Source organism: Xyrauchen texanus, chromosome 13 (genome assembly GCF_025860055.1).
Source record: "Xyrauchen texanus isolate HMW12.3.18 chromosome 13, RBS_HiC_50CHRs, whole genome shotgun sequence".
Taxonomy (NCBI): Eukaryota; Metazoa; Chordata; class Actinopteri; order Cypriniformes; family Catostomidae; genus Xyrauchen; species Xyrauchen texanus.
In genome coordinates this window covers 21638414-21652668 of record NC_068288.1, presented here as the reverse complement: position 1 = coordinate 21652668, position 14255 = coordinate 21638414, and the positions used below count along the sequence as shown (strand labels likewise).

At 38.0% G+C, this 14255-nt stretch overlaps 1 protein-coding gene across 1 annotated transcript in view; it reads right to left on the bottom strand.

The window, feature by feature from the left end:
* The window catches only part of LOC127653611 (kinesin-like protein KIF1A), a 74643-nt gene that overhangs the window by 3401 nt on the left and 56987 nt on the right, over positions 1 to 14255 (bottom strand). Inside the window, exons 38-47 of the mRNA XM_052140347.1 lie at positions 9440 to 9554; positions 9078 to 9211; positions 8895 to 8956; positions 7879 to 8024; positions 7594 to 7791; positions 7398 to 7469; positions 1787 to 1911; positions 1455 to 1583; positions 938 to 1130; positions 71 to 189 (exon numbers count right to left, since the gene is read on the bottom strand). Of these exons, the coding sequence (XP_051996307.1) occupies positions 71 to 189; positions 938 to 1130; positions 1455 to 1583; positions 1787 to 1911; positions 7398 to 7469; positions 7594 to 7791; positions 7879 to 8024; positions 8895 to 8956; positions 9078 to 9211; positions 9440 to 9554 (1293 nt within the window). The remainder of the gene's footprint in view (positions 1 to 70; positions 190 to 937; positions 1131 to 1454; positions 1584 to 1786; positions 1912 to 7397; positions 7470 to 7593; positions 7792 to 7878; positions 8025 to 8894; positions 8957 to 9077; positions 9212 to 9439; positions 9555 to 14255) is intronic.

Genomic DNA, 14255 nt, shown 5'->3' with positions numbered 1-14255 from the left:
ACACTTCTGATGTTAAAGTGAAAGATTTCGATATGCAGTAAATACATCAATGGTCACTGTTCATCTATACCTGATAGATCCAGCAAGCAGTGGATTGAAGGCATACAGCCAGTCATGCATCTCCTTATCATTACTGGCTTGAAGGAGGATCCCACGATGCTCTGTGCATACCGCAAACGTGTAGGGGGTCTGTATTTCAAGCAGACACTGGATTACATTTCAGTCAATAAAGAGTCAATTTAATCAAAAAGATGTTGAAAGTAAGATATTCTATCTGTTCATTTTAAGCCAACAGAAAGGCTATACCATAAGATAGGCATCTTAATTACTGAAAAGTACATGATGGTTAGGATATTGCCTTATAAGGCAGCTGTCTATGTAGGAAGTAGGCAGCTCACTAAGTTTTGGAACAGCTATTGTGTTAAATCCTTAACCCTATAACGCTGTGTGTATCAAATATGATACACAATGTTTGACGGCTCCTGTTTCACTCTCTGTTCAAGCTGAAAAGCCAAATAAAAGTGGTATGTAAGTTCCACATGTTTATGGCACCATCTAGGGGATATTTGTGAAAAATGTGGTTTCAATGTTTATATTGATCTATTTAAAATGCCGGTGAACTTGTACGAAAAGTGACTCTTATGTTGGGATAAATGACAGCTTATTTTAATAAAGTATAAGTAACAGTAATGAATATATTGTTACTGATATTTTAAAATGAGTATTTGCTGAATATAAGCAACTTGTGCTTGGTTAATGTTTTTTATATTATTTTATTGAAAAAGCCAGTTGAAATAACATGTATCAAATATGATACAACAGGCTTTTGAGGTGGTACTAAAAAACGGTATGATGTTAAAAAACAATTCTTTCATATGTCAGACTTTACAGGGTTAAAATAATATGGCTTATGTGTTTGTGTGTGTCTGTGGTTTACCTTTAGCATGGCCTGCTGGTCTTCACTGTATTCCACTTGTGCCGAGGACAGGTTAAGAATGGCCCTTTCCACTGTGTCTCTATCTGTGTTGTAGATGTAGACATAAGGCCGGCGTACCACCACATATCTCTTCACCCAACCATTACTGTGGGGCTCCAGGAAGTGCAAATACCCTTTCTTTGACACAATAGGGCTGCAACATCAAAACAGAACTCAGGTTAGAGTCAACTTCCAAATGCAAATGTAAAATTGGCAAAATTTAGAAAATCTGGATAACATTAATTAAATAACAGATATGGCATTTCATATACAGGCTAATTCCTTGCCCTCTTTTAATTTTTAGAAAAATAATAAATAAAAAACGTATAATGCACTATACAATCTCCCCACCAAATTAAGCATGCATCTGGTGATTTGTCTTGAAAAGTAAAACCTTTACTTTTACAATACATTAACATTACATTTCTCTACTTAGTAGAATTGTAGAGCTTTTTTTATTATTATTATTCTAATTGACCTGATGCGGATTTCCTGAATGTCTGGCACAAAAGTACAGGTCCTTGGTCTGGACTCTGGTGGGGACTTCTTGCCCTCTGTTTCAGTGTCAGGGTTCGGGCTGACAGCTCGGGAACGTGGTGTTGGGGGTCTATATATGAGTAGTTGTCACAAAATTTATTTTAATATGCAGTTAACACAGTGTTACACTTTAATGCAAAATTAACCTACAAATGGCTTACTTATAGTAGACTCTGCTACTTGGCTGGGATAAGAGAAAGAATTTAATTTAAAAAAATTACGCACTTCAGCTTTAAACATCCTGTTTAGAGAAAGCAATCGGTAAGTACTGACCTGAGTTCAGTGTTGTTGCCATAGCGTCCCTCGACAAGTGAAGGGCATGTGGAAGAGGGTGGTAGAGTGCTTTGAGCACAGACTGAGGCAGAGTCTTTCAGAAGAGTCACTGACATCTCACTTAACTAGAACACAAAAGAGAAATTAGTTATCAGACACCGCAAACACAACAAACACTTGTTTTTCTTTGATGATGGGGACTTTCCATTGACTTTTGTTGTTTTATATTGAGCTAATATTGAGCTTTATATTTTGATCTCCTAACCCTACCACTAAACCTAACCCTCACCCAAAACTACATTAATTGCACTTTTTTACATTTTATTTCAAACATTATTTAGTATATTTATTTAAGAATTTTTCCTTATGGGGACCGGTGGCTGCTCCCGTAAATGTAGCTGATTTCAGGTTTTACTATCCTTGTGCGGATATACAGATATATATTAGGGGTGTAAAAATATTGTATCGTACGATATGACGCTCACTGTACAATACCATATGTACTGTATCATATGTACTGCAGCACCAGGACATGACACCGTTGTTTGGAATTTCGACAAGCTGTACCGCTACAGTACAATCTACTTGGCATTTGCCATTGATCTTCTCACTTACTGTATGTACTGTGAGTGTGTTGCTCTGTTTTCCTGTGAGCTCTCAATATTGCGCTGCCTGGTTTTAATGACACTATAATGTTTTTTTTAGCCAACACTGAGCATGACATGCACAGCAAGACGCTCATAAGTTATGAGTCATAACCTTCAAAAAACTAACAACGTAAAAAACGGTGCTTACTTGAGACTAATAATTATCTGCTTTTGACTTTGTAAACAACTTTGAGAACAACATTGGGCACATTTTATTAGTCAGTAATAACAGCTGTAAAGTTTACGTGCAAAGTGAAACGGGGAAGAGTACAAAAAAAATTATGTGTGCCAATAAATTTTTGTTCACTTGTTCAGCATGTTCACAGGGGGCTTTCAGACAACAAGGCATGATGTTCTAGAAAGCTGCCTTTAAACTATGTGTATTGTGAAAAGTGCTATAAATGACTAGAGCGTAGACACAATTTTTGTTTCTCTTGAGAAAATAAGTTTGAGTTCATATTAGTTTCTTTTTTTCAACAGTCAAACAAAATAAATGCACTGCTGTTGTATAAGTTACTTAGAGCTCTGCATTTTTTTGCCAATGTCAGACACTTATGTGGCATTTATGATTTAAAAGACATTTATGTTGAATCCTTGAATTAATTTGAGCAAAACTATTGTGGGTGCTCGTAGTGTATTGTAGCGTATTGTATCGTATTGTGAGGCAATGTATTGTATTGTATCGTATTGCTTCAATATGTATTTTTTTTATTGAAGCAAAAAAGTTATCCAACACCTATATCACCCATGTGAAATACGAACTGCCCCCCCTTACACTTAATAGCTGGTTGTGCCACCTTTAGCAACAACAACTGCAACCAAACACTTCAGATAGTTGGAGATCAGTCTTTTTCAACATTGTAGTGGAATTCTGGCACACTCTTCTTTGCAGAACGGCTTTAGTTCAGCCACATTGGAGGGTTTTCAAGCATGAACTGCCCATTTAAGATCCTGCCACAGAATCTCAATCGGGTTCAAGTCAGGACTTTGACTAGGCCACTCCAAAACGTAAATTTTGCTTCTTTGGGCATTCAGAGGTGGACTTACTCCTATGCTTTGAATCATTGTCTTGCTGGATAGTTGCGCTTCAGCTTCAACTCACGGACTGAAGACCAGACATTCTCCTTTAGAATTTTCTGGTAGAGAGCAGAATTCATGTTTCCCTCAATTATTGCAAGTCGCCCTGGCCCTGAAGCAGCAAAGCATCCCCACACCATCACACTACCACCACCATGCTTGACCAAAGGTTAGGGCTGGGCGATAAAACGATATCGATATATATCACGATAAAGAAAATCCACGATAAGCTTTTGAGGAATTTTCAATATTTACTGTGTGTCGCTAAAACACAAGCAGTTCGGATTTCTCAGGCTGCGTTTCCACTGGGGCAGACGAAATCCGCTCAAAGGCGCTCACAGCACTAGGAGAGAGCTTGCTCCACACCGCTACCAATCATACGATCCACCTTGCAAGCATGATGCTCGGCTTTCATAGGAATTAATTGAAAACACTCTCAGATTCGTTCACAACGCACCAGTGGTAATGTAGGGTCAGACTGGATGAACTTGCTAATGCTAGCTGCCTTGCTAACAATTAGGTTACGTCGGACACCGGATTGATTCCATCCGCACCCCAAGACTTCATGACAACGGTTGCGCCCTCTCATCGTCTCTAGTGAAGAGCGCAAAAGAACAACAGTGATGTGGACAACAGCTCTGATCTTTCTGCGCTGTAATCTTGAATATTGTTCTCTAGCACCAAACATGCATCATATCTGCCCTGTCCCCTCCGCATGCGTTGCCTCTTTTCCCTGCATGTGTGTAGACATGAAGCGGCATATGAGTTAACGTGGTTTAAAAGCACCTTTTAGACCATAACTTTTTTCCCTTCTAAATGTATCTTTATTAATCAGCATAATACGGGCCTTCGAATAAACAAATCGATTTCTGTTCTAATTTTGTGAAAATTAATTAGATGTCTGGAATTGATAAGGAAAGACAAAAATTACTAGTTGGTAGACTAATCTCTTACTTTAATGAAAAAAATGTAACATCATATCGAACAATATGAAAAAGTTTATCGTGATAACAATTTTGGCCATATTGCACAGCGCTACCAAAGGTATGATGTTGTTTTTGTGGAATTCTGTGTTTGATTTACACCAGATATAACGGGACCCCTGTCTTCCAAACAGTTCCACTTTCGACTCATCAGTCCACAAAACATTGTCCCAAAAGTTTGAGGATCACCAAGGTGTGTTTTGGCAAAATTCAGACAAGCCTTAATGTTCTTCTGGGTTAGCAGTGGTTTTCGCCTCGCCACTCTTCCATGGATGGCATATTTGGCCAGTGTCTTTCTGATAGTTGAGTTATGAGTAGTGACCTTTATTAACGTGAAAGAGGCCTGCAGTTCCTTGAATGTTGTCCTTTGATTTTTGTGACTTCCTGAATGAGACTTCGCTTTGCTCTTGGAGGAATTTTTGAAGGTCGGCTAAATCTGGGAAGGTTCACTAGTGTGCCAAGTTTTCTCCATTTGGAGTTAATGGCTCTCACTGTGGTTCTTTGGAGTCACAACTGAGTGAGAACTTTTAGCCAAATAAAACACTTTGTGAGGTATTGCCAGCTAACCCCTGTCTTACCAAGTGTTTTCCATTGCTTGCTGTTTATGTCTCACGTTATGACCATTGTGCCTGTTTAACTGGTTATCATCTTTTGGATCACTGTTTTGCTTTGTTTGCCTTTTTGGACTGCTTGCCTGTTATTGAATCACTGCCTGTTAAATCGACTAAGTCTCTCTGCTCAGCGATTTGGATTGTTTGCCTGATTTGTTTAATAAACTTCCTGCATATGGATTCTAAAGTTGCCTCCATGTTCAGTTCGTCACACAGACAGAAAAGTTTGTATTAAGTTTGGAGCAGAAGAAATAGAAATAAACCTTGTGTAAATTGTCAGCTTTACGCTAAGCTAAAATGCTATTTCTAACCAATTTACATGCACGTTACCAGGGACGATCATATTTTTTATCAAGAAAATTCACGTTGGATCATAATTAATTTTTTTCTAGTAAGACCTTTGATATTAGATAAAATCTTATTCTTGATAATAGTTTTTGTATTGTTTTCCTGTAACAATAATCATTAAAAAATCCTTAAAACAAGATCAATTTGATTTATCTTGTTTTAGAAGCAACACTGCATAAGATATTTAGGTTTTTCAGAGGATGTATTTTTAGCATGTGTATTTTGTCTTACTGTACTGGCAGAGTTTTATAGTCAAAACAAGTGAAAAATGTACCAGTGTTGAAGAAGTAATTCCAAAGTATTTAGAATTTACGTTACTGACCTTGAGTAATCTAATGGAATACGTTACAAATACAATTTTACAGCATGTATTCTGTAATCTGTAGTGGAATACATTTCAAAAGTAACCCTCCCAACCCTGTATGTGTATGTATATATATATATATATATATATATATATATATATATATATATATATATATATATATATATATATATGTATATACACTGGTGGCCAAAAGTTTGGAATAATGTACAGAATTTGCTCTTATGAAAAGAAATTGTTACTTTTATTCACCAAAGTAGAATTCAACTGATCACAATGTATAGTCAGGACATTAATAATGTGAAGAATTACTATTACAAACTGAAAAAACATTTAAAACTTAAACTACTTCAAAGAGTTCTCATCAAAAAAATCCTCCACGTGCAGCAATGACAGCTTTGCAGATCCTTGGCATTCTAGCTGTCCAGATTTGTCCAGATACTCAGGTAACATTTCACCCAACCCTTCCTGTAACACTTGCCATAGATGTGGCTGTCTTGTCGGGCACTTCTCATGCACCTTACAGTTTAGCTTATCTCACAAATGCTGATCCAGAACACTCTTTGCCAATTATCTGTTGTCCAATGTCTGTTTTTTTGCCCACTCTAACATTTTCTTTTTGTTTTTCTGTTTCAAAAGTGTCTGTCTTTGTAATTCCTCCCATAAGGCCTGCACCTCTGAGTCTTCCCTTTACTGTTGTACATTAAACTGGAGTTAAGCGGGTAGAATTCAATGAAGCTGTCAGCTGAGGACATATGAGGCATCTATTTCTCAAACTAGAGACTTTGATGTACTTATCCTCTTGTTTAGGCCTTCCACATCTCTTTCTGTCCTTGTTAGACCAATTGTCCTTTGTCTTTGAAGACTGTAGTGTGTTGACACCTTTGTATCAAATATTCATTTTTTTTTTGGACAATTTAAAGCATCGTAAAGCCTTCATTCCTCAAAACAATGATTGACTGACAAGTTTCTGGAGAAAACGGTTTCTTTTTTTTGCCATTTTTGACCTAATATTGACCTTAAGACATGCCAGTCTATTGCATACTGTGGCAACTCAAAAAGAAACACAAAGACAATGTTAAGCTTAATTTAACAAACCAAATATCTTTCAAATGTGTTTGATATAATGGCAAGTGATTTTCTAGTACCAAATTAGCAATTTAGTATGATTACTCAAGGATAATGTTTTGGAGTGATGGCTGCTGGAAATGGGGCCTGTCTAGATTTGATAAAAAAAAGATTTTTATCAAATATTGATGGTGCTGTTTTTTACATCATTAATGTCCTGACTATACGTTGTGATCAGATGAATGTCACTTTGGTGAATTAAAGTACCAATTTCCTTCTGAAACAGCAAAATCTGTAAATTTTTCCAAACTTTTGGCTGCCTGTGTGTGTGTGTGTGTGTGTGTGTGTGTGTGTGTGTGTGTGTGTGTGTGTGTGTGTATTCATTCCCATGTTTTCAGTGAAGATATTGTGATTACTATTTTCAATGAGGTGTATTCTCCATGGTCTGTTTAGTGTGGTTATGCAATGAATATGTACTGATGATGGCAAACAGGATGAAAAACATGCACATTTGGTTTTGGTGTAAAATATTCTCAATAATAACATCTTCACCTTGCTCTCACTAGCGCTAACACACACGTGGCTGTAGTCCCTGTTAAAGGTGTGGTTAAGCAAACGCAGGCACTGGAGGAACAAACAGAAAGAAAGGGTGTTTAATTAGAGTCCTTATTTTATAAAAGTTATTCATTAGATTTCTATAAAAAAAAATATTCCCTCTTGATAAGTCTTAGGATTGTCATTGATTCACCTTGGCAGCCAGCTTCCTCTGCCTCTCATTGGGTGTGTCAGGGCCGGTGATAGGGCTGTGGCCAAGGCCCAGATGGGTGGAGGGGGAAGAGGACTCGGTTAGATCCTCACTCACGCAGGACAGCAGCGACTCCTGGCTCAGCAGCAGGGTGGACTCCAGCTTCTCCCTAAGGAGGAGGTAATGCCTGGTTTTCTCCACCTAACACGGCAAAAGGAAAAATGTTTTTAGATCCTCACAAGAACAGCCAGTAATATAGTTCTACTTCAAATTAATGGATATTCTCACCTCCTGCAGGAGGCTCAGTTTCTCCAGCTCCCACTGATGGTCCAGGATGAGGCTGTCACTACGGGGCCTCCAGCCAGCCAGGTTCTCCTCCCCTCTCACATATGCCACCGATGTGTCCAGCACCCTCCTGCGCCTTCTTTGCATTCCTACACATTCAGCCATCATTTCAACAGAAGCCTTTAAATCTAGGGCCTATTTACACTTGGTCAATTCATGCATCTTCAATCGATCTGTCCGATTCAGGATGCACATTCCATTTACACTTGGCCACATAAATTTGTCCCTGCAAAATGCTTAAAAATCTGATCTAGTATTCCCGTGCTATATGCGGGATTCCCACCATTTTTAACCAATGAATTTCAATGACATTTCCATTACAATTCCAGGTGTTGACTTTCCATTACCTTTCCAGGTGTTTGTGATTCCCTGATAAAGATTTATACAAACCATTTTAATTCAGACCAATTTAGTTATGAATTATTTCTATTGTTTTTTTATAGCAATTTTGACTAATTAATTAAACAAAATGACTCAAGAGAATGATTCACTAACAAATCAAAATTACTATAGCTTGAGAGTTTACTCTACACAAGTCTAGATGACTAAATATTTCATGACCATGGGAACCCTGTATATGCATGCTTATGCCTGGAAAGCTACATTTGCTGCACTTGATGTGGCTCATGAAAACTAAAAAAAGGAGGAAGCTAAAATTGCTTGCCGATTGTGGTACAAAAACTTGGGGCTCCCACGCTTTATGTATTCTGAAATTGTTCAGTTTGAGATTTGTGGCCTGAACAATCAGATTTACACTTGTAAGTGGTACCCTCGGTTGGCTGATTGATCAGGTTGCTATCCATCTCAAATGCGTCTTAGAGGGGATTTGTGCTTTGTCTTTTCTTGATTGAATCTGATTAGTAAAAACACATGAATTAATCAAGTGTATATACTTCCCTAAATTGTCCAGTATCACAAACTCCTTGGAAAGCTGAAATGTAAAGAAAATAGTGTCTTACCTGGGCTCCCTGCATCAGCCAGGTGGCACAGACTGACCTCATACACGCCAGTTACACGGTTCCTGCGCATCAGAACAAAAAAACAAAAACATTCTTACAGCAGCTTATATTTAAATAATGTTACAAGAGCAAAACACTTCAAGACGTATGCCGTGACTTGGCTGTAATTTGGAGCAGACTTACCCTTCAGATGGCCTCAAACTGCCACTGCTGAAGAGGTTCCTGATGGAGCGAGATGCTGCAAGCTTGGCATCTCGTGAATAGAACACCATGCATAAGTCTTTGGTTATCACTGTAGGCTGTGTGCAGTTCTCCATCTGGGGGACATTTTTTATTTTTTTATTTTTTCAATTTAAATAGTTTCAGAATAGCTATTTTAAACCCTGGCTTGCTGAAGAACAAGCAAAAACTACTGACCCACAAGGGTTATTGGTATATTTCACACTTTTACATATGCACTGGGCTGAAACTAAATCATTTAGGCCTGCAACTCTCCCAAAAACAAGTGTCCCCTCCCACATAAATTACTGAATGGCCTTGGTTACCTCCAGGTAAGCAGACAGAGTCATGTAGATTTTCTCTCCATAAGGAGTGACACGATTTAGCAGCAAAGAGTTGTGCATGGATGAATCCCAAGCAGCCTCAAAACGGTAGAATGTCCTACAGAGTATATTAAGGGTAGAAAATGGCCTTAAAGTCATGATTTCATATGAAGACCAAGGGAAATTTACCTATTCTCCTACTTATATTACAATTACATGGATATTAAAAGATCATTTTTAAGTGCATTAACTTTGATAACAGTGTGTGGGTGAAAGTCACTTCAAGCATTACAATATCTGTTACTAAGGTTGAGGTTAAGGTTAAGGTTGATATAAATGGATTATCCTGTATTGTATAGTGCCAATTTAAGGACAAAACAGTGACAATGTTAAACAATTTACAGACAATATAAAATGCATGCAACAAAACACTTGAGATGAATACAACCACCACCAATGATGTTTGGAATGATGGCAGTTACAATAGAGAAAAATGACAAAAGCAAAAATAAAATGATGACGTATGAAAAATGTGACTAGAAGAGGGAGGCAGGTACACAGGGACAGTTATACCTAGGATCAATCCCCAAGGAAATGCTTTAGGTGGAAAGGAAAGATCAATAATAATAGGTGAGATGATTCAAATATGTATACTGCAGTCTCTGGTTCTCAATAGAGCACCATGCAATTTCATCTCAAGATACTGTATCTCACGTCAGCTCACTTCTGCTCAGGTTATGATCTGGTGCACAGTTCACAGAAACTCCAACAACAGAACAAGTATTAGATCCACCCAAATCTATGACATTTCATGAGATAATTCTGCATGAAAATAGCATGGGCTGCTTCTTATAGATTCATGTTATAATCACCCTGCTGAACTTCCATCCTTCCCTCCCTTACTCTGATAAATTCTGGTCATAACCCGCTAAAACGATCACACATTTGATCCACTAATATTTCTGGCTCTCAGCCTGGTAAGAGTCTTAAATCTCCATATGCCTGAGTTAGAAGTACTGTATATAAGAGGGGCCGAGCATTTCTGAGGCCTGTGATAGATTAATCTTGTGTGCTTTAGATGTTGAATGTTAAAGTGAATGCACTGGGATAACCCAATGTGCAGCCTTGAGGTTGTCGTTCAGATGTGCAAAAAGGAAATGGGAGTGAAAGAGAACATTGAAAGTGTAAGATTTGTGAGAGAGAGTTTGAGAGAGAGAGAGAGAGAGAGAGAGAGAGAGAGAGAGAGAGAGAGAGAGAGAGAGAGAGAGAGAAAATATGAAACAAGGCCTATAAGTACTGTGGGTTGCTTTGGGGTTGTGTTCATGGAGAAGAAGATCTAGCCCATTCCACTTTTAAGTCAATTAATTAAGATTAACACACTCTTAAGGGGTTCACACACTGGATGAGAAGAGCCATGTGTCACACAGGTAGGACAAAGCATAGGTATCGCACATAGAGTGCGTCAGTCCGGTGTGGCATAGAGGTGGTAGTCCAAAACAATTAATCAAACGTTACAGTATATACAAAGGTTTTTGCACTTCTTGAAGAACGAAACATTTGACATCAATACATTTGCAGGTTGGTGTATGAAAACAATGGTGTACTTGCACAAAACTAAAAGATTAACAAGGGAAGCCATTTATTATTCAATTGCTCTTGTTACTTGTTATTGAAATTTAATTGTCTACACACAATGTATCTTCGGGCCTAGGCTAAAGTCAATAATGTATGTAATAATAATGTTGATAATGATTTGGGTTGAATTGAATGGAAAACTACTGTAAGTGGCACTGAAGAATTTTTAGCAGCCCCCGAAGTCGTAGCTGGGCGCCATTTATGGATGCGAAAAGCTGCAGTAGCGCTGTGCGAACATTCATAGAAAATTATATAGAAATGATAGATCCTTTTCCACCATCATGCCAAGTGGTTCTCATTGTGGAACCATACCAACGAATCTGAATCAGTACGGTTTCTTTTTCCACTTTGGTGCTTTGAACTCAGGATAATAGTAAAATGGACTGACTGAGCAAGTGACCAGTCATGAATCGCCACATAATAAAACCATTCCACCAGCACAATTGAGTATGGTTAGCTAACCAGGAAACACTAGCATTTGGTATCATTAACTAATAATGAACTATTTATTTTTAAAGCATGCATTCATCTTGGTTAATGTTGATTTATGAAAATTCAATTGTTCATTGTTAGTTCCTAATCCATTAATTTATGCTAACATATACAACACTAATTTAAAACATTATTTTATTATGTTGAAATGAACATTAAGATTAATAAAAGTGCTGTAAAAGTGTTGGACATTGTTATTTCATGTTAACTAATGTAGATAACATATGTTAACAAATAGAACCTTATTGTGAAGTGTTACCACTAACTGTGCTGATAAATGGTTTGGTAACCATACCAAACTGTGCTCAAGTGGAAATGCTAGTGGTATCATTGCTAACTGTGCTCAGAACCATGATGGTGGAAAAGAGATTTATAGTTTCGAATTTTTCCAATCCACCTGATGCATTCTGTGTATAAGCACTTTTACACACTCTCACAACAACATACAGTGCTGAAAAATCCAGCTAAACCCATGACCAAGAAGGTCTACCAGCCCAGTCAAGTCCCCACCAGCTAGTAGTTTAGCAGGTCAACCACTTTAACCACTTTAACCAATTCCAAAACAAAGCCACCATCTAAATCTGTTTTCATCTAGTTCCAGCAAGATTTGAGACCCTCAAACAAAAGCAAATGCACACCTTCCCATAAAGTTCACACAAGGCTCAGATTTAGAGAACACCCAATCATCCCAACTCTGATGCCATTGTTTGCACACTGCCTACAATACTAAACTACCACATTTATTAAGCTCAGCAAGCAAACCTAGCTAAGAGGATTGTGAGTAGAACTTACACCTCCCACTTACACATGAAAAAATAGATTTCCTGTTGTTTTACCTTCCTTTTCGATATTTCTTTCTCTTCAGCCAATCCAAACTATAATTCATGTTCTTGGCAAAACATACAGGGAGATATTTTTAATGGATCTGCTTCCATTGAGGGCTTGAATAAGATATTTTTTATACAAGACAGTATTCGTGCTACCACTGAGGTCATGGTTGCAAGGATTGTTGAGCTGTTGCACTCTGCCAGCCAGGCTGCTGGAAATTAAATCTTGTTCCCGTAACAATATGGTTGGGAGGGACACTGCAGGATTGTCCTTAACTTGTTCCACACTCCCCTGCAAACTCCAGCACTTGGAACACTAGAAACTATATTTGAAGGGTGTGGACACTGTATACTATGCTGTTGCCAAGGTGACACGTGTGTGCTAAGAATGATATTAAACTCTTGAAGGAGTCAAGGGAAGCTTTCTTATTGCTCAGGCCTGTTCGAATCATTATATGCACATGACTGTTTTTCATATTTTTTTAGGGTTTATTTTTAAACACTGTTTTTCAACTTTTCAAATATGTAATGGCGGTTTGAAGCAGCACCTATAGATCAATCATATATAAAAAACATTGCAAATCCCCCAGTGTTGAATTATGTTTTTGAATAAATACAATTCTTAGTGGTATCTGTAACTGCATCAGCTAACAGAACAGCCTTGGCAGAATAACAAGAAAACAGATTTGCATAATAGCAATGCTCTCATACCCCTCTGTGGCGACATCACCCTTATGTTTACAAACAGGCAGCTAATTCCTGGGATTAAAGTTGTCCTGATTTGGTAATTACAGTTTGTAAGACAAGCAACCCTTGTTTGCTCTTAGTCAATAGGCAGCACAAGAAAGACTGCCAAGCATGAAACCTTTAAAGAAATTTGATCAACACTGCTCCCTAGTGGAAAACCTGTCTAACAACGAGTAGCGAATGCCAGATGAGGTTTCGTTTTAATAAACTTGACTAAACACATATTTCGTACAAGAACTTAAAATCTCAGTGGACTGATAAAACACTAATCTTGCTCAGAGTTGATACATGATTAATACTGAGGTTAGCAGGACAAGCCCTCCAATCCAATAATAACACAGATCTCACAGTGTGTGGTCTGGCCCACAGTAATCACCCCACACAGGCAAAGTTGTGTTTTCAGTGCTACTTTGACATTTGTGATGGAAATTCATGTGGTTTTGGAACAGTTTTAATAAAACCATACATTTTTAATTAAGATATGTTATCTCAATTTGTTAAGAATTTGTTGAGCAAGAGCTGTAAATTTATATAGGACTGTGGGTGGTAAGAATGACTCACTACGAATGCGTTTAAACTGCAAGAACATGTCTATATAGTTGAAAGATTCCAGTGATATTTATTAGGTTATTAATGCACTTCCAATCGCCTTAAAGGGATACTGTAGTTCACCCAAAAATTTTATTTCTGTCATTATTTACTCACCCTGATGTTGTGCCAAACACATATGACTTTCTTTCTTCCGTGGACACACAAAAGAAGATGCAAAGCAGATTGTTAGCCTTACACCCAGTCTACACCGGACACAAGTGGCACGTCGCATACTGTTGGGTCAAAAGCAATAGAACCCCATTACAATCAGTGATGCTGTCTACACTGGAAGTGTGTCCGTGGGTGCCGCTTTCCATTTTGCACTGCACATACTGGCGCTATTTTACAAATGAAATGGTTTAGAACGTTCGCGTCGACGCGTCCAGTGTAGACAGCCTCAAGCCGTTGAGTCGCGTAAATGGACACGCCCGGTGTGGACGGGGTGTTAGTTACCATTCACTTTCATTGCATCTTTCCATTCCATCTACATACAGTGAACCTGGTGACCTCAAAGGCTAACATTATGC